The following is a 21,888-nucleotide window of genomic DNA, read 5'->3' as shown; positions in this document are numbered from 1 at the left end:
TATTATTATATGCTTGAATTTCATTTATTTTATATTTTTCTCTTTGTATAATTTTATTTCTCAAATGTATTTTTATATAACCTAATTGTGTTCCAGTTTATTTTATTTTATTTTTTTTTTTAATATTTATTTTATATCTATATATATTATAAATATTATGTGTATCTTTTTCTTTTTTTTTTAAATCCTTTTAAGATACTATATTGTTAACAATTATAAATATAATATATATATATATATATATATATATACATATTAGGGGCATTTTTTTATTTTTATTTTTTGCTTGCATCCATATTTTGTATACTTTTTTAAAATAATTAAAATATTTGTAATTATTCAAATATTTAAATATATATATATATTATAAATTTTGAGTGTATTCTTAATGTAAGGGTAAATGTAAAACTTATCTTTGTTAGTTATGAAAATTATATATTAAAAAAAAATATATTATACCTGCTTGTGTAAGGTATTTATATTTTATATAAAACTATAATAGAAATATATATATCAATTTGTCATAATTTTTTATTATTAACCGTCAACTAGCCAGACCAAATATATAACATAAAAATGATATAAAATATATTTATAGTACAATTCACATATGTAATACATATATATATATATATTTATATATTTATTTATAATTATTTTTTCCCCTTTTTTCTTTTTATTTTTCTTTATATATTTTTATTGTCATTATGGCTAAGTTGTCATTAACTATTAACAATGTTGATGATAATTTTAAGCGAAAGATTAAGAAGGCAAAATTTGAAGGTGTTGAGGATCTGAAACTTAAAAACAGAAAACTTACCATTTCGTATAACCCGAAGGTTATGGATTCTTATGGTGTAATTGAACGTATTAAACATTTAGATATTAATGGTGACATTTTAAAGGATGATACTGATATAAGTAGTAAAAAAGGAAACAGTTTTATTTTTTCAATGTATAAGGAAGAAATAGAAGAAGAAAATGTTGTTAAGAAGACGAATATATTTGATAATAATGAGAATATGCAAAATATACATAATAATATGGATAATAATGATAATAATAATAATTTATATGGTGTAAATGATAGAGATAATTACGATAAAATGAATTATAATGATAATAATGAAGATAACAATTTTAATCAGATATACGATATAAATAATAGGGTTAATAATTATTCTTATCCAAATGGTGAAGATCTTTATGAACAACTTGATAATGCCTATGATAATAAAAATTATGAAGAAAATTATCAAAATTATGAAGTGAGTTCTCAAAATTATAAAGAGAATTATCAAAGTTATCAAGTGAGTTCACAAACGTATAAAGATAATTATCAAAATTATAAAGATAATTATCAAAATTATAAGGAGAATTATCAAAATTATAAAGATAATTATCAAAATCATGATGAGAATTATAAACCCCATGGGGAGGATTATCAAAATTGTAATGTGTCTGAAAAAAATGAAAATATAAATTCCAATTATAATAGCACAAATAATAAAGGAGATTTATATGATATCAATTATTATCCTAATCAAGTCGAAAAAGTTGAAGAATCAGAGGGTGTAGAAGAAAATAGGAAAAGTAGTAAATTTAGTGTTTTAAATTTATTTAATAATATTAAAAAAGCGAAGGATAAAAAAAAAATGAAGAAGGAAGTGAAAAAAGATTATTTAAATGAAGATTATAATAATTTAGATAAGAGTATTTTATTATCTAATGATATGTATAAGGATGTCCAGAATAAAACTTATAATAATAGTAATGATATCTATAATAGTAATAATAATTATTATTATGATTATAATGAAGATAAGTTGAAGAAAAAGAATTTCAATTTCAGAGACTATGAAAGTTATAGAGATAAACAAAATATTTACATTTGTGAATTAAAAATTTATAATATGACTTGTGATAATTGTGGAAAGAAAATTATAAACTTCTTAAAAGATAAGAAATTAATTTTAGAAGGAAATAGTTATGCTACAGAAAATAAAATAAAATTAAAAATAGATATATCATCTGATATTATACCCTGTAATAATAATGTAAAAATGTTTGTTAATACAATTATGAATGAAATAAAAGAAAGTGGATTTAATAATGATTTATTAGATCTTTATAAAGATGATAAGAATCGTTGTAATTTATCTGAAATAACATTATATATATACAGAGATGATATAATAAAATCATATACGTTATTAAAAGATATTAAAGGTATTAGTAATGTAGAATATGATTTAAAGAAAGAATATATTTACTTTTTATATGATCCTGAACTTGTTGGAATACGTTATATTTTAGAAATTTTAAAAAAAAAAAAAAACGTTGATGCTTATTATGATGAAGATAAAGAAAAATATTTTAGAAGTAGTCAAAATAATGAAACAAATAATACTTGGAAATTAATCGAATTGTCTATTTGTATTTTTATAAGTATTATAATTATTGTTTTAAATAATTACCAAATGAATATGGGATCTATGAATAGTTTTTATTCTTATACAAAAAATATTTTCAATAATAGTAATAAAATTAATAAGGATAATATCAAGCATCCTTCTATTTATAACAATATAGGAAAAGGTACTATTGTTGATCAACCAACATTAGATATATATTTTGAAAAGGTAAAAAATCAAGAGATGTTAAATGAATATATTAATAAAAATAGACGTCGTGATGGAAAAGGAACATTTTTTATTAATTCAAATTTTAAATTTAATAAGAAAAATAAGGATTCTGATGTAAATAGAAAATTAGTAAATGATAATATAAAGAAAGGGCAAATTTTAAGTGATAAAGAAGATCAGAGTATGGAATATAATAATACTGTCAATATGGTAAGTGAACAGGTAAATACAAGTCATTATAATAATCAAGAAGATCATAAGGACTATCCATTAGATAATGGGAATAATGTGTCTAAATATATAGAACATACAAATTCAGAAAATATGAGAAAGAATTATTTATTGAATGAAAAAGATGATGATGATGATAATAATAAAGAACAAAATCTTAATAATAATAATTGCAAAAAGGATAATTTTAATAATGGCTACAATAAGGATGATTATTATGATGAGGAACATTATGATCTTATCCCCATTGATGATTTCAAACAAAACGATATATCAGAAAAACACCCAGATAATAAAAAAGGTGATAATACAAAAAATGCATATTCTCGTTTTAGGAAACATGATAATACTAATATAAAGAACAAGAATAATATGAATGACTCCGATGGAAATAAAGAAGATAATAATATAGATGGTATATATATTCTTAAACAAAAGGATAATAAAAGACAAGTTATTAAAGGTGATGAGGAAAATAAAGATAATTTTACATTGAAAGGAGAAGAAAGGAATGATGAAAAGGTTGAAACTGAAATGAGTGATAATTTTTTGAATAATGAGGAAAAGTCAGATAATAAAAATTCAAATGAAAAAAATGATAAGTATTATAATTATTTGAAAAAAAAAGAAAAGAAGCATGACAGTTCAAATGATGAGTATAATACAAATGATAAATTTTTGGAGAAAAAGGAAAGAAAAGAGGAAAATAATGAAAATTCAGAAAATATGGAAAGTGTTGGCATATTGAAGAAGAAGGAAAATAATGTAGATTCAGAAAATAAGGAAAGCGCTAGCCTACTGAAGAAGAATGATGAGAAAGTTATTGAAAACACAAATGACGCAAATAATATTGGTGATATTGTTTTGAAGAAAAGGGAAAAGAATGAGGAAAATAATGAAAATTCAGAAAATATGGAAAATGTTAGCTTATTGAAGAAGAAAGAAAATGAAGATAATGAAAACACAAATGACGTAAATAATGTTGGTGATATTATTTTGAAGAAAAAGCAAAGGAAGGATGATATTAAGGAAAATGGAGAAAATATGGAAAGCGCTAGCTTATTGAAGAAGAAGGAAAAGAAAGATGATAATAAGGAAAATGGAGAAAATATGGAAGGCGCTAGTTTATTGAAGAAGAAGGAAAAGAAAGATAATGAAAATATGAATGACGAAAATAATGTGGGTGATATGGTTTTGAAGAAAAAGGAAAAGAAAGATGATAATAAGGAAAATGGAGAAAATGTGGAAGGTGCTAGCTTATTGAAGAAGAAGGAAAAGAAAGATAATGAAAATACAAATGACGCAAATAATGTTGGTGATATTGTTTTGAAGAAAAAGGAAAGAAAGGAGGAAAATAATGAAGATGAAGAAAATAAAGATAATAAAAATACAAATGAAGGAAATAATGAAAATGATCATTTTTTGAATAAAAAAGAAAAGAAGAATGATAATAATGAAGATTCAGAAAATATGGAAAGCGCTAGCTTATTAAAGAAGAAGGAAAAGAAAGATAATGAAAATATGAATGACGAAAATAATGAGAGTGATCATTTTTTGAAGAAAAAGGAAGAGGTATATAATAACAGTCCAAATGAAAAAAATGAAGAGAATGAAAATTTTCTAAGAAAAAAGGAAAATGCTGATAATAAAAATACAAATAGCCAAGATAAGCAAAATGTTATTTTGGTAAAAAACAAAAAAAAGAAGGACGATAAAAATTCCAAGGAAGAAAATGATGAAAGTGATAATTTTCTGAAGAAGAAAGTAAAAACAGAAGATAAAAATACAAATGATCAACTTAAGCAAGATGATATTTTTTTAAAAAATAAACAAAATGAGCATGTCAAAAGTTCACATGGTCAAGATAACCAAAATGATGATACATTTTTGAAGAAAAAAAAAATAAAAGATGAGAATGATAATTCTAAAGAGGGAGAAAATGTTAGTGTGCTAATGTTATGTAAAAAAGAAGATGGAAATAAAGCCACAAATAAAAAGTGTGATACAAATAATTCAAATGATACTATAGATGAAGGAAAACTTCTGGTGAGTAAAGAAGGAGACGATAAGGATAATCACGACGTTAAACATAGTAAGAATGAACAAAATGAAAATAACTCATATGACGAAACAGAAGAAGATAATTGTTTGATGAAGAAGAAAAAAAAAAAAGATGAAAACAATACGAAGGATGAAAAAGAAAATATAGATGTGAGGAAAAATAAGAATATTGAAATAAACAATGAAGAAAATAATGATACATATAAAAATGAAAAAAATTTTATGAATAAAAATAATACTTATAATAACTCACATAAAAATGAAGAAAATGAAGAATCTCATTTTTCTTTTAATACGTTATTTTACAAATTAGCTAATTATAGTATTTATTTAGATATGGACAAAAAAATTGTTCAAAGTTCATCATTAAGATTATTTTTTATTTTTGTATTAAGTTCTTTTATATATATATATTATGGATTTAGTTTTGTCATGAATGGATATAAGAATTTAAAGAATAATATGATTAATATGAATGTTTTAATTTCAATTAGTTCCTCTTTTTCATATTTTTATTCTTTATTACTTTTATTATTTTGTTTAATTTTTTCAATTGATATAAATGGTATTCCTTTATATTTTGATTCATCAGCATTGTTGATCTGTATTATGAAATTTGGGTGTGAAATAGAAAACTTTCTAGTTAGTTTTTCCAAAAAAAAAATGGAGGATTTATATGAAAGTACGGCAAAAAATGTATATATATTAGAGAAAAAAAATAGATATAATCAAGAGGAGGAAGGCAAATTTAATAGTAATATAAAAATAAAAAGTATGTCTAATATAAGTAAGGTATATGGGAAAGACAATAATAGCAATAGTATAATAGCAAATAATCAAATAAATAGTAATGATATTCTTCAATCTGTAGGAAAAGAAAATATAAAAGTTGATACTTTAAAAAGTAATTTATCCTTTTCAACTAGTTCCTTTTTTCTATCAAACCAATTTTTATATGAAGATGAAGAAATAAATAAAATTTTATCAGACGATATGGATATAAATATAAATGATTATAATATAAATAGTTACCCTGTTCAGTTTATTCAAAAAAACGATATATTAATATTTTATGAAGGGGCAACATTATTAATTGATGGTATTAAAATTAATAAAGGAATTTCTTGTGTTGATGAAAATATGATAAGTGGTGAAAAAAATGCTATTAAAAAATATAAAGGAGACAAAGTATATGCAGGTTCAAAATGTGTTGAAGGAGTGGTAATTATATATGTTAAAGATATATCTAAAGGAAATTATATTGAATATGTAAAAAAAACATTAGATGAAATAAATTGTAAGAAAACTAATTTACAATTATATGCAGATAAAATAGCTAGTATTTTTATACCTTTCATCTTAATATTATGTATTGTTGTATTTTTCATTTGGTTTATTTTAACTTTCTTTGATATAGTAAATATAAGAAAAGAGAATTATTTTAAATTAAATCGTTTTCTTTCATGTGTTTTTTTTTCTGTACATTTTTCATTATCTATATTATGTGTGGCATGTCCATGTGCAGTTGGTTTGGCTAGTCCTTTATCTATAGCTATAAGTTCTTATATATGTAGTAGTATTGGAATAATTATAAAGAATATTAATATTTTTGAAATTTTCTTAGAATGTAAGCATTTTATATTTGATAAAACAGGAACATTAACAGTAGGAAAACCAGTTGTAAATAAAATATATATTTCAAATAATATTGATTTGTTTATTGATCAGTTATTAAAAAATAAATCGAGAAATAATTTATCTGTAAGTTTTAATGATAACAAAAATTCAAATATGCCCGCCTTGGATCGTGTAAAAAATGATGAGAAAAAAGCAAAAAAGATGAATAATAATATGAAAGAAAATCTAAATAATTTATATAGCACAGTTTATTCCATAAATGATCAACCATCAAATGGTTATCATAGATATGTGGATAATTTGGATGAACAAGGATTAGAAGTAGACAAAAATATGATGAAAAATAACACATTAAATTTTGTTGAAAAATTTTCATGTTCTAATAAAAATGTGAGCTTTTACTCTTTCACTACGGAAAAGGAATATTTCAAAATAGAAATTAAAAAAACATCAAGAAATAAAGATAAAGTTAAGAAAAAAAAAAAAAATATAAAAAATGAAACAAGAAATAATTATGATGGAAGCTCTTTAAATGGATATAAAAATTATGAAGATGATCAAAATGATAAAAATGTTTCCAATAGTTGTATGAATGAAAACAAATCCATTTTAAATAGCATAGTTTCATTTATTACAGACAATAATAAAAAAAATAAATATAACAAAATATTAGATAATACCTTAAAGGAACATTTTATTAATAACTCAGATAATTATTTTTCATCAAATGATGATTCATATTATAGTGAAACTACTAGTAATGAAAATGAGTATAACAAATATAATAATATACGAGGATCAAATAATATAATGGATGGAAATGATAATTTAGAAAATATGTCTTCACCTTTAGAAGAAGAAAATTCATATATGGAAAAAAGTAGTAATTGGCTATATCTCTTTTTAAGCTTAAGTTTAAATATTGAAAAATATAGTAATCATTTATTTGCTACTTCTATTAATACATATATAAATAATAATTTTTCTATTAATGAAGTATTTGATGTTAATAATTTAAAGAATGAAAAGAATCAAGGAATTAGTTGTATAATAAATGATCTAACAATAACTATTGGTACTTTATTTTTTTGTTATACTAAATATAAAAATATATATTGTAATAAAGTACCAATTGTCGAAGAAAAATTAACAGTTAAAAGTATGGAAAGACATATATATTCATGTGATTGTAATGTTCATAAAACATATCAATATTTATATAGCTATTCGAATAGTAAAAAAAATGAAAGTAATAACATAATTTTTATGTGTATTGAAGGAATTGTCGTTGGATTTTATACTCTAGTAGACAACATTAAACCTGAGGTTTTTGAGCTAATCAATTTCTTGAAGAGAGAGAAGAAAAATGTATATGTCTGTACAGGTGACAATTATATGAATGCTCTTTATATATCTAAAATATTAGGTATAAGAAAGGAAAACGTATCTTCTAATACATTACCTTTAGAAAAGGTTCAATTTGTGAAGAAAGTTCAATCAATGAATGACGGTAAGTTGGATGATATATATAAATATATGTAATATATATATATATATGTATATATATATATTATCTATCTTTATCTTTATTTTTATTTTATTTTATTTTTATTTTATTTTTATTTTTGTATTATTTTAGGAAAAGTTTGTATGATTGGAGATGGAATAAATGACTGCTTTGCCTTAAAAACGGCTGACCTAGGTTTATCCTTATGTACTAGAACTAATGTTGTTATGGATAGTGCTGATGCATGTATTGTTGATAATAATATAAATGTGATAATAAAATTATTTGAAATAAGTAGAAAAACCTTATTAGTAATAAAATTTAATTTCCTCTTTTCTTTTTTTATTAATATATTTTTTATATTATTGGCTAGTGGAGCTTTTTATTCTTTGAATTATGTTTTTTCTCCTTTCCTTTTTACATTCCTAATGTTTTGTAGTTCCATAATAGTTATATTATCATCACTTTCATTAAAATTGTAAGCAAATATAATTAGCTATAAAAGCGACGTCGACACTAGAAAAATTATAATACATAAATGTATATATATATATATATATATATATATTTATATTTATATATTTATGTACCAAATAAATGATTTTTTTTACTTTATTTTTAACATTCAGGCTTCTCAAGGATATATGATATGTGAACTAATGTAGTAAATAATACAATGTAGAGGAACTAAATATATATATCTCATAAAAAAAAGTAGGGAATAAATAATATTTCATCTTCTTAAATATATTATTAATTTGGTTCAACAACGTAGATAATGCTTTTGGACATATTCATATATATTTGTGTTGTCTTTTTATTTTTCCCAAATATATATATATATATAATTATTATTTTAAAAATAAATTTATGTTTATATTAAATAAAACATAAAGATTTATTTTTGTTTCTCTTTTTTTTTTTTTTTTTTTTTTTTTTTTTAATTTATAATTTTATAAAAAAAAATTCAAATAAAAAAAATATTTTAAAATAAAAGACCAAAAGATATTATTTAACATATATATATTTATACACACATATATAAAATTAAAAAAAAAGAGAGAGAAAAGAAAAGAATAAACAGGGTATTATTTATTAGGATAATCTCTATATATATATGTATTGTAAAAAGGAAGAAGAAAGAATAATAAATATAAAATAAAAAATATATGTTTTTAAATATTCAAAATTTACAATTTACTATTACAATATTAAGTAAAATAATTATGAAGGAATAAGAAAATATTACTTTTTTTTTTTAATTTTTACCATAGTATGATACATTTATAATATATGCATAACATACATATATATATATATATATATATATATATAATATGATTAAATTAAAATTATTATAGTTTCTGTTTTTTGGAGTCGATAGTATCATCGTTCAATGACCTCTTAGCTCTATGTGAATTATCATTGTTATTTGCTATAAGTAGTTGTATTTCTGTCAATAGAGGTGTGATATCTGTAGGTTTAAGTGGGAATATTTTCATAGCTGTAAAATTAACTCTTTCTATACCATTATAAGCTTTTTGATTAACTCTAACAACAATTTTATATTCTTTATATAAGAAATCATAATTAAATAAATAATCTAGTGTATCTTCATCTAGATTTTTTAATTCTTCTGCTTTTTTTCCTAATAAATTAAATCCTTCATCTGAAAAAGCTCTTAATATAATAGATCCTGAAAAGTCCATAAATAAGAAATTAAAAGTATAATTATAAAATGGTTTAACATTATTTTCATCACAGTTCATACAAGAATAAACAATACTATCTTCTTCTTGATTATCAATTTCATTATCCATATTATTATCATGTCCACTTGATAAAAGTTTTTTTTTACATTTCATGCAAGCAGGATAATAAAATCTGTGTTCATTTTCTTTACTTTTCCAATATATTCTTTTAATTCTTCCTATAAGTGTATATGTACCTGATATTTTAGATAGCACATCACTAATATCACTTATAGCATAATGTTTATCTGGAATTTGTGTAACATCATTAGATAAAATATTTCTCATATTAGTAAATTGTTCATATTTACCACTATTATTATACCACTGTGATATTTTAGCGCATTTGGCTTGTAATTCCTCATTTAAATTTTCCATTTTTTCTATAGAACTAGTAACACCAAATGTACCATTTTTCATATCATTCCAATTTCTTATATTAATATTAGTAAATATATATATTTCATTTTCTACAATTTCTTCTTTTATTAAATTAACATTAGAATCCCAAAATGATATTTCAAAAGAATGTTTTGTATCGTCAACTATAATAATATTTTGTTTAGCTATATCATTACCTTGTTTTGTTTTTAAATTACTTACTGTTCCTATATGTTTAACTATACCTATTAAATCAGCTGTAAATGGTGTTTCTTTTGTAGCTATTTTGATATCTCTTAAATTCACTAAAGATATTTTCTTTTGAATCTTTATTTCTCCATCATCCTTCACTTCGTGTATTTCACTATCTTCATTAAATGTTAATTCGTATTTATGTTTTACTGTATTGTATTTGGGATTTGCTATAGACACTCTACCTTTAGAAAATATATACACCTTCTTTAATTCAATAGCATTAAACCATTTATCTGCAGAACTACCCCAGAACTTACAAGATATTGAATCTCCATGTACATCTGTGACATCTATACTGAAGAAACTGTTATTGTTTTTGAAAGTAGAAAGTTTCGTTTTATTTACTACCTTGGCTTTTATTATCCATTTGCTAACGTATGTAGTAATCTGACTAATACGAAATAATAAACTGCATAAAAAAAAAAAAAGAAAAATTAAAAAAAATTAAAATTAAAATTACAAGGAGTTAAAATTTTTTTCTTTTAAATTTAAGTTTTTAGGCAAGAAGTGGATGCCCCATAATGGATAAAACAATATATATATAATTATATCTAGCCATATGTATACGCACACATATATATATATATATATATATATATATGTATTATGATAAACGTAAGATAATACAATAAATAGTTTAATGAAAAAACATAAACCATGAAAAAAAAAATAGAATACATAAATATATATATATGAACTATATATTTATGTATATATTTATTTTAATTTATATATTATTTTTTTTTTTTGAACATTTTATTATGGTTATATAACAATCTAATTTCATAGCTCTATGTAATTTTCAAAAATAATTTATATCTTATTATATACTTACTCGTTCTCACTCATTTTGTACAATTCATTAAGAAGTCTGCGCTATATGTTTATAAATATTTTTAATTTTTGAATATAATCAAAACGAAAAATATACATATATATAATTATATATATATATATATAAGGATAGTTTTTTTTATGGTTTATATATATACATAAATAAATATAATAATATATTACTTTATATAATATATTATTATCAAATAAAATTTTCAATAATATATTTCAAAAAATAAGGAAAATAAAAAAGTAAGAAAAAAAAAAAAATAATGAAATTAAGAAATAAAGAAAAAATTATATACACATAAAATGGATTAATAATTGTATTTATAAAATATATAAATAATATATACAATAAAATCATATGTATAAATAATATAAACGTATATATATAATATTATAATATATCATATATATATATATATATTATTTTTTATTTTTTTTTTTTAATTATATTATATATTATATATAATATACCAATTTTTTATTTTTTTTTTTCTTTCTTTTCTTGTACAGTAAAAAATGTATTGCAAAAAAAAATACTTAATCAAATTTTATTTATATTGTTAATAAAGAAAATTATAAAAAAATATATGTATATAATATTAATATATATTTTTTTTGAATATTTTAAGTATATTATTAATATATGTACGCAGTAAATAAAAACATAATCTACATTATAAAAAGTAATAAAAATTAATCATTATAAATAATATATATATGTTTATATTTTATTATTATTTTTATGAAAGATTGAAAATATTTGTAATATTATATATATGATTAAAAACAAAAAAGAAAATAAGGTAAAAATATATGTATACATATATATTTATATAGACAAATTTATACACTTATTTTTATTATACATGAAAAACATTATTAGAAAGTAACACTATCTCATATTATTGATTTTATTTAATAAAATAAAGGAATTTATAAATAGGTGAATGAAATAGGAATAATATATGCATTTATATCTTTTATAGTATTAAAAATGCATATTAAAAAACATATGTTTAATAATATTATACATAAATTATTAATATAATATATATGTATATATTAATATGATATGCGACAAGTAATACACATAAATGTGCAAATCAAAAATGTTTTATATCAATATTTATTATATATGTATGTCCAAATATTATATATATATATTTATTTATTTATTTTATAAATTACAATCATCCTTATTTTAAAATAACTTTAGGACTTAATTTATCATACATATATAATATGTTATTTCATGTTGAATACACAATGAATTTTTGTTATATCATTAATATTGCGAAATATTATATAATCATAAAATAAAAATAAAATAATAACCATGTATTTAAAAATTAATGTTATTACGAGGTTAGTGAGACATGTATATTTTAAATGACAAAAATTTTATTATATTTTGTAAAATACACATTTATAAGTAAAATATATATATATATATATATATATATATTTAAAGTATAATATAATGACACTTTATTTTATATGTCTTATGGAACACATTAATATTATATATATATATATATATATATATATATAATTGAAAAATTAATTTTAATGTTACACATTGGAACTCATTTAAATAATATTATATAAGGTTCATAAATGAAAATTTTTTATTCCTTTTAGTTCATAAAATTTATTTTGTTAAATAATCATTTTGTTTGAATATAATAACTTTTAAAAAATTATTTATTATATTTAATTAAGAATAATGATACAAATTATGTCTTTCTTAACATTTTCATTTGACACACTTCAAATATTTATATTTTATGCTCTTCAGCTTTAAAAAAATCTTATGTAATTATAAGAAAAATAATACAACAAAAATATATATATATATATATATATATATATATTTAAAAGAAAAAATAATGTGATAAAATAAATATATATTATATAAAAAAAATAAATTAATAATAAATATCCAATAAACCTTCCAAATAATAATCTAAAGTATATATTTTTTTAAATATAAATAAAAAAAAATATAATATATATAATTATATATATATAAGGATTATAAAAAAAAGAAAAAGAAAAAGATTGTATTTAATAAAAATAAATATATAAATGAATAAGGCTTTTTTTAAATGTGTAATAAGTATCATATTATATTTTATATATATGAAAAAATATATATATATTTTTATATGTAATTTCTTTTAGTATATTTTATATTACACTCTTAGCTGATCTCTTACACTTACAAGAATTTTACAGATTAAAATAAATATTATTTTCACGTTTCCAGATTAAAAATAATAAAAAAATATATATATATAATATTAATACCATTAAATACATAATATTATTTATTTTTTTTTTTTTAATTTATAATATTTTATTTTTTTGGTATTTTACATATGCAAATAAATACATTTTATCCTAAAATAATTGAAGAGAAAAAAATTTTTTTTTCTTTTTTTTTTTTATAATAAAATTATTTTTATAATAGTTTATTTAATTATCATTAAGAATGATATAAGATTCATATATTTTCTTGTAATTTTTCATTTTCCTTTTTTTTTTATGTAATTATCACAAATTACCCATTTGTGATTAAAATGAGTACGAATATATAATATATATATATATATAAGTTTTTTTCTTTTTTTTTATTTTTTATAAGTAAAAATATTTATTGATAATATATTTTATATAAAAAAATATTTATTAGCTTTTCGTTTTATTTTATTTTTTTTTTTTTTTGGAATAATCTGTATTTGATAAAATGTATGTAATATTATATTGTGTCCTTTTTATATTTCAAGTTGTTTATTCACGTCGAGCTTTTATCAATGTTCATAAGAATAATATAATCAATAACAAACTTAGCGTTAACAATCCTTACAATAAAAATGCTTTATATCAAAGTTCTTCTAAAATACCCATGTCACAGGTTAACATAAAAGAAAAAAGGCAACAAAATAAATTTATTTAAAGATTATGTATATATTTTATTTTTACTTATTATGATGTTTATATATATATATATATGTATATTTGTCTTGATCACTCATTTATTTTATTTTTTTTTCTTACTACATTAACTGTTCAGGCGATTACAAAGAAGCAAATAATAGAAGAAGTTTCAATGGAAACAAAAGAAAACAAAAAGACTGTTGAAAAGATAATGAATGGGATATTTGATAATATATATAAACATTTAGAGAATAATGAAAAGATATATATACACAAATTTGGAATGTTTTATAACATTTTTAGAAAAAAAAGATGCATAAAAAATTTGAGAACTAAAGAAGATATTGAAATAGAAAGTAGTCACATGCCTCATTTTAAATTTTCAAAAGTTTTTAAGGAGTTAATAAAACAAAATGTAAAGGTTAAAAAAGGAAAAGGAGTTAGTACCAATGATAATGATTTGGATGAAGATGATATAAATATGGATAATATTAATGAAAGTTTTAAGGAAAATGTAAATGAAAAGTTAATTTATTAAAAAAATAAAATTATACATAAATATATAAATATATATATATGTACAGTTAACTAATCCTTATTTTTTTATTTTTTTTATTAAATATCTTGTTTTATCGAAAAAATATACATATGTATATATATTTTTTCTTCTTTTTTTTTTTTTTTTTAAATGTTATAATTTTTTTTTTTTCTTGGTGTGTTAATATTTTATATAAGTATATAAGATTACACACTATTTTTTTTCAAGTAAATATTATAATATATATATAATATATATATATTTTAATGCTCGAATGCATATCAATTTTTTTTTTTTTTTTTTTTTTTTAAAGTGAATATAACTATTAATCCAATTGTTTTTAGAAAACTATTCAATCATACATATATATATTTTAAATGAATATATTTTTTACTTTTTTTTTTTTTCTTGATTGTTCTATAAAATCAATTTTTCATAAAAAAAAATAAAATAACGGAAATTATTTTGAAGGGGTAAAAGTCTAAAATATACATCATAAAGAAATAAGAAACTATCCAAAATTTAAGTTATTTTTTAAAATAAAAATAAAAAAAAATAAATAAATATATCAATATATATATATATGTATGTATGTTCTTATAACATATATCTGAAAAAAAAAACTTTTTTTTTTTTGAATTATTGACTCTGATAAAAAAGGCAATAAGCTTTGGCCGATTCAACTTCCTCAACATCAACAGAGGTTACCGTACTATCATCAAATTTGTACCACTAAAATGGAAAAAAAAAGAAAACATAAAATAACATACACATATATATATATATATATATATATATATATATATAATATCACTATGTATGAAAAAAATATCATATATATGTATATATTCATTTTTGCTTATTTATTTATTTTTATTTTTATTTTTATTTTTTCTTACCACGTTGACACCATTCGAATGTTTCCTTTTGGTATAACAAATGTAATGACCACAATTCGAATTCAAACCTCTATGTACTATTACTCCACATAGATTATATTTTTTGATGGGTTCAATGAATTGATTATCTTTTTTTTTGAGAACATTTTCAATAGTAAAATCAGCCATATCAAATTTGATTGGCTTGTCAATTTTTGATCCATCTTCTTGTAATCTAATTAAATGTATAATAAGAATATTTGGTTGTTTGTATACACATGAATATTTAAACATTTTCTTACATTTACATTTTTCACATGTAGAATTGACTTCTTCTTTTTTAAAATATTCTATTAAATTATCATTTATGTTATTTTCTGGATTTTTTTTAAAAACATTTACACTTAAGTTATAAACAGGTTGATATATATAATTAACATATTCACATTGTGAACATGTAATTTTTTCTTCTATTAAACCTAAAAATAAATCTGATATAATAGATTGTTCTTTTTTTAGATAAAAATCTATTTGATTATTTTTATCTACTGACTCATCAATTACTTTCACCATATTGTGTATAAAGTCAAATACTAGAAGAAGAAATTCATGACAATCTTGTTGTTCGTTATATTCAAATAGGTATGAATATTTATCATTTAAAAGATTTAATAATTTATTAACACATAATACTTTACCTTTATTATGCATTTTACTTAGTTGAAATAATTTAAAAGAGAATGTTAATAATAGACATTCATCCTTTTTTTTATTATTGTTATTATTACTTCCAAAAATATTGAAAGGTATACTATTGGTAAAAAAATTTTTATTTATAAAAGATGAATTCATATTTTCATTTTCATCACTTGACATATTAACATTTTTATATTTTACACTTACATAATTATGTAATGTATATATTAGTTTGAAAAAAACTGATAAACATTGCATAACTACATTGATATAACATGTGGTAGAATAATTAATAATACCAGCAGGTTGTTCTTTTGTCATAATGGAAGTATGATAATTAATGGATGATTCATTATCTCTTTTAAAATTATTATTATTATTATTATTAATATTATTATTGCTGTTATTATTTGATACTAACAAGTTTTTTATATTTTCATTATCATTATTAAAAAGGTTATATTTAGAAATATCATTCTCGTTATATAAACTATTATTTTCATCACTGCTACTACTACTACTACTACTACTATTACGTAAGCTGCTACTATTTGTATTTGTAATGTTACTTGAATAAACACTCTGATCATCATCGTCATCATCTTTCTTATGATTATTAGACATATTATTTTTATAGTCCTTTTGTTTATTAAGGACAGAAATAAGGTTACATCTTTGTTGTGGATCCATACTATTATTATTTGTTTCATCTATTTTCATGTTATTTTGCGCATTATTTTTATTTTCTTCATTATTTGATTTTAAATGATTTTGTTTTACATCAATATCATTTAATTTTTTTTTCTTTTGTTCGTTTTTCTGATTTTCCAAATTGATGATTTTGTTATCTTCATTTGTATTATTTATATTATTTATATTATTTATATTCTTAACATGTTGTTCATTTCCTTTTATACTACTTCCATTTTGTATAGTACTATTATTATTTTTAATATTATGATTTTTATTTTGTATATTATTCAAATGTTTGTTATCTAGATTATTATTTATTTTTTCTTTGACATCTTCTTCAGCACAATTCGATGAAGATATCATATTACTATGTGTATTATTTTGTGTTTTTTTATTGGTGTTTTTTAGATGTTTCCTCTTTTTTATTACATCATCTAAATTTTCTATACTATCATAATATACTTTCTTTTCGTTCTTATTTTTTTCATTCTTCTTATTATTAATCTTACTTTTATTATTATTTTTTTCATCATTTTCATATTCACATATAGAACCCCTTTCCGTATTACCATCAGTAGTGCCTTTGGATTGACTCTCAGTAGTTGTTAGATAACCATTACTTGAGATTTTTTCATTATCATTATTATATTCTTCACATGATTTATATATATCATTACCATTTGATGAATTACATGGGATTGAATTTTTTTTATTACTACTTGAATTATATGATTTATTAAAATTATTTATATTCATTTCGTTGGCACTTATATTTGGACTAAGATATATATTTCTTTCATTAATTTTATTTATATCTTCTACACTATTTTTATTATCATCAATAATATTATTGTTATTTCTATTATTATATAAATCATTATATATAATATGATTATTTTCTACAAACTCTCTTTTAAATTCATATATTTCTACACTACCATTTAAGTTACCCTTATTTTTGTTTTCATCATATTTTTCATTCTGATTCTTTTTGTTATTTGTTGTTTTATTTTTCTTGTCTTTCTCTTTATCTATATTGTTATTACTATTATTATTATCGCTTGTGTTATCATCCTTATTATTATTGTTATTATTGTTGTTATTATTATTGTTGTTATTATTATTGTTGTTATTATTATTGTTGTTATTATTATTATTGTTGTTATTTTTATTATTATTATTGTTGTTATTTTTATTGTTATTATTATTGTTGTTGTTATTTTTATTATTATTATTATTGTTGTTGTTCTTGTTATTATTGTTTCTATTGTAATTCCTTCTATTACTATTCGTGCTGTTACTCTTTTTTATATTCGATCGTTGAGATTTGTTACAATTTATGAGCATTTTACTACTATCAAAATTTTCATTTTTATCAACATTTTCATTATTTTCAATATTATCAACATTTTCATTATTTTCAATATTATCAACATTTTCATCATTTTCATCATTTTCAATATTATCATCATTTTCATCATTTTCAATATTATCAACATTTTCATCATTTTCAATATTAATATCCATTTCATTACTATTAAGAAGATTTCTTGATAAATTATGAGGGTTATGTAATAATCCATCACAATCAAAATTATCCAATGATATATACTCAGTTTGATTCATATTTGAACTCATATGTGAATTAGCACATATTTTATCATTTTCTAATAAGAATAATTTTTGTTCATTCAATTTATCATTATGTTTAATATTAATTATATTAAACATATTACTACTATCACTAGAAAAATTTTCATCATTTGAAGAAATAAGATTGTGTTTATTATTACTATTTTTATTTTTTATTCTTTTTATTTTATCTACAATTTCTTTATTAATATGTTTTTCATCATATTCAATATAAAGTATAATATTTTTTTCTTTTTCTGTTAAATTATAAAATTGTAAAAGTTCATGATAATTATGAGCACAATTTTTTTTTTTTTCATTTTCTTCTTCTAAAATATAATCATATTTATATGTATCATTATTATATTTTAAATTATTATGATCATCATAATATTCATTTTTATATAATTCATGTTCCTCCCCTTTGTGTTCATTATATATATATGTTTGGTCTATATAATTAAATAAAGAAAATACATTTTTGATATATCTTGATTCCAATAAATACATAATATTAATATTCATTATATCATTATAAGATATTGGTATAAATGTATTATATATATTATTAGATATTCTTTTTATGCATGGCCCTCCATTATATAAAAATTGTAAAAATCTCCACATGTATTTATTTGTACATATATAATCTTTTCCTTCTTTTAAATTTTTTTTTAAACATTGTTTTTTTAAATATATATTATCATTCATATTTTTGTCATCAGAAAAAACATTATTATTTTCTGATATATTATAATTTTTCAAAATATCATCATGTGAGTATTCGTATAATTCCCAGTTAGAAATAGAACCTGGGAAATCATTAGATTCATTGTTAATGAATTTCTTTAATTTATTAAACCATTCTAAATGTATAAAATAATAATAATCATTAGTATCATTTGAAAATTTTATATTAATATACTTTTGAAAAAAATATTGTTGTATTCTTTTTAAGAATATTAAATTTTTATTTATGTGATATATTAATTTATTCTTGTTTGTTTTGTCAATATACCATTTGTATGTATCCTTTTGTGAATCATCATATTGTTCATCTATTACATTATTTGTATTGTCATATACTATTTGACAACATGCAGGAATATCAATACATATGTTTGTTGCTTCTTCGTTTGATGGCATATGCACATTTTGTTCTTCATAATATTCCATATGATCCTTTTTCTTCATTCCATTTTTTGTTAATAAATTTTTTGAATATTCATCATATATTAAATTATTATATAACTCATTAATAATCATATTAGAATTGGACATATGTATATTATTTCTTTTTTTTAAGTATTCCTCCATATCTTTGTCTAAACTTGTATCATCTTTTATATTACAATGATTACTAGTTACATTTTCATCATTATTTATATTATGATAATAAACTGTTGAATTTATGTTTTCATTTTCTTTTATATCATCTTTTGAAATATTGTTACTATTATCATTTACAGGTCTATTATAATTTTCCACATGACAATTTTTTATATAGGTACCTTTTTTTTTTAATTTAGAATGACTATTTATATTTTCTTCAAAGTTTTCACTTATATGATTATTTTCATTTTTATTTAAATTGTTTAAATTTTTTATATGAATAATATTATTATGATAATTATTTTCTATACTAGTTGTACAATTTTTAATTTTATCATTAGATTCAAAATCGTTAATATGTTTTATATTACAACGTGTGTGTTTTGTAATAGTATTTTGGTTGGATAACATATTATTTTTTATTATATTTTTAGGATAATTAAAATTATTGGTATATTCTTCCTTATTATTATTATTATTAATATTCTTATTACTACTGTTTGTATAATCTTGATTGATATTTATATAATCATGTTGTTCTATATCCTTTACAAAATTTAAGGTTGAATTATTTAAAGGGACATTTTTATTATTTTGTATAATATTATCATTTTTTTTTAAATCACTTAATATATATTTATTATTTGATATTAAGACATTGTTATTAATGTCATTTATATTATGAAACTCCTTTAGTTCACATAATTTCTTCCCTTTTTTTGTCATATTTTCTTTACTTATAACTTTATTATTAATATTTTCTATAATGAACTTTTTGTCTTTTATCATTATATGAAAAAAAGAAATTTATAAGAAATGAATAACTAAATCATATTATATCTATATTATTTTATGTGTAGAAAATTATATTAACATAAACAAATGTTTATATATATAATTATATATATGCGTATAAATTATTTTTATCACATTCATAAAATGCTATTTATCTTTTATTTTATATTTAATTGATACAGTTCTTTTTTCTTATTTTTCTTATATCATGTATTAACTCTTCTAATATTATGCATATATAAATCCATATATAAAATCTATCTAAAAAAAATTGCAAAAATAGGAAATCATTAAAAGTAGTTGTAAAATATATATATATATATATATATATATATGTATATATTATATAAAAACAAAATTAGAAAAATTCATTATAATATATAATAATTATATATATATATATATTATATATATGTGATATCTTATTTTATATGTAAAACTTCATATTAATGCTTTTTTTTATTATTATTTATTTTATCTCATATGTTTAAAGGTCTTATATAAATATAAATATATATATATATATATATATATATATATATATTATATTATAATATTTTCATTTTTTTATTTAAATTCATATTATAATATATTTAATAGTACAAGAATTATATTTCTTATTTCTTTTTCTAAAATATATATATATATATATATATATATATATATATTATATTATAATATTTTCATTTTTTTATTTAAATTCATATTATAATATATTTAATAGTACAAGAATTATATTTCTTATTTCTTTTTCTAAAATATAAAGAAAACACTTTTAAAGCAAATAAAAAAAAAAATAAAATAAAGTGAAATAAAATAAAACATTTATAAAAAAAAAAATAATAATAAATAAATAAATAAAAGGAAGTAAATTGAAGGGAAAAATGTAAAAGGAAAAAAAAAAAAAAAAAAAAAAAAAAAAAAAAAAAAAAAAAAATTAAAAATTTATTAAAAAAAAAAAAAAAAAAAAAAAAATTTTTATTAAAAAATTTTTTTATTTTTTTTTTTTATTTATATATAATATAATAAAAATAATATTAATTTTTATTTAATTTTATTTTAATATATATAT

General features: G+C 18.9%; 4 protein-coding genes across 4 annotated transcripts; 2 read left to right on the top strand and 2 right to left on the bottom strand.

Moving 5' to 3' along the window:
* Window positions 1–707: 707 nt before the first annotated feature.
* Window positions 708–8,730, top strand: PGSY75_0904900 (copper-transporting ATPase; the record flags this gene model as incomplete). Its single annotated transcript, XM_018785460.1, has 3 exons — window positions 708–8,085; window positions 8,215–8,560; window positions 8,712–8,730. The coding sequence occupies 3 exons, from the start codon at window positions 708–710 to the stop codon at window positions 8,728–8,730; spliced, it is 7,743 nt and encodes a 2,580-aa protein (XP_018641801.1).
* A 707-nt stretch (window positions 8,731–9,437) lies between these two features.
* PGSY75_0904800 (replication protein A1) lies at window positions 9,438–11,318 on the bottom strand (the record flags this gene model as incomplete). The annotated part of the gene is made up of 2 exons (XM_018785459.1): window positions 9,438–10,878; window positions 11,305–11,318. The coding sequence occupies 2 exons, from the start codon at window positions 11,316–11,318 to the stop codon at window positions 9,438–9,440; spliced, it is 1,455 nt and encodes a 484-aa protein (XP_018641800.1).
* A 2,743-nt stretch (window positions 11,319–14,061) lies between these two features.
* Window positions 14,062–14,790, top strand: PGSY75_0904700 (bacterial histone-like protein; the record flags this gene model as incomplete). The annotated part of the gene is made up of 2 exons (XM_018785458.1): window positions 14,062–14,229; window positions 14,389–14,790. 2 exons carry the CDS (start codon window positions 14,062–14,064, stop codon window positions 14,788–14,790), a joined length of 570 nt encoding a protein of 189 aa, XP_018641799.1.
* Window positions 14,791–15,429: 639 nt separating this feature from the next.
* On the bottom strand, window positions 15,430–20,810 carry PGSY75_0904600 (putative ubiquitin specific protease; the record flags this gene model as incomplete). Its single annotated transcript, XM_018785457.1, has 2 exons — window positions 15,430–15,522; window positions 15,690–20,810. The coding sequence occupies 2 exons, from the start codon at window positions 20,808–20,810 to the stop codon at window positions 15,430–15,432; spliced, it is 5,214 nt and encodes a 1,737-aa protein (XP_018641798.1).
* Window positions 20,811–21,888: the final 1,078 nt, after the last annotated feature.

This window comes from Plasmodium gaboni, chromosome 9 (genome assembly GCF_001602025.1).
Source record: "Plasmodium gaboni strain SY75 chromosome 9, whole genome shotgun sequence".
NCBI classification, from domain to species: domain Eukaryota; phylum Apicomplexa; class Aconoidasida; order Haemosporida; family Plasmodiidae; genus Plasmodium; species Plasmodium gaboni.
The sequence above is the reverse complement of the archived record's forward strand: the minus strand, read 5'-3'. Positions and strand labels throughout refer to the sequence as shown.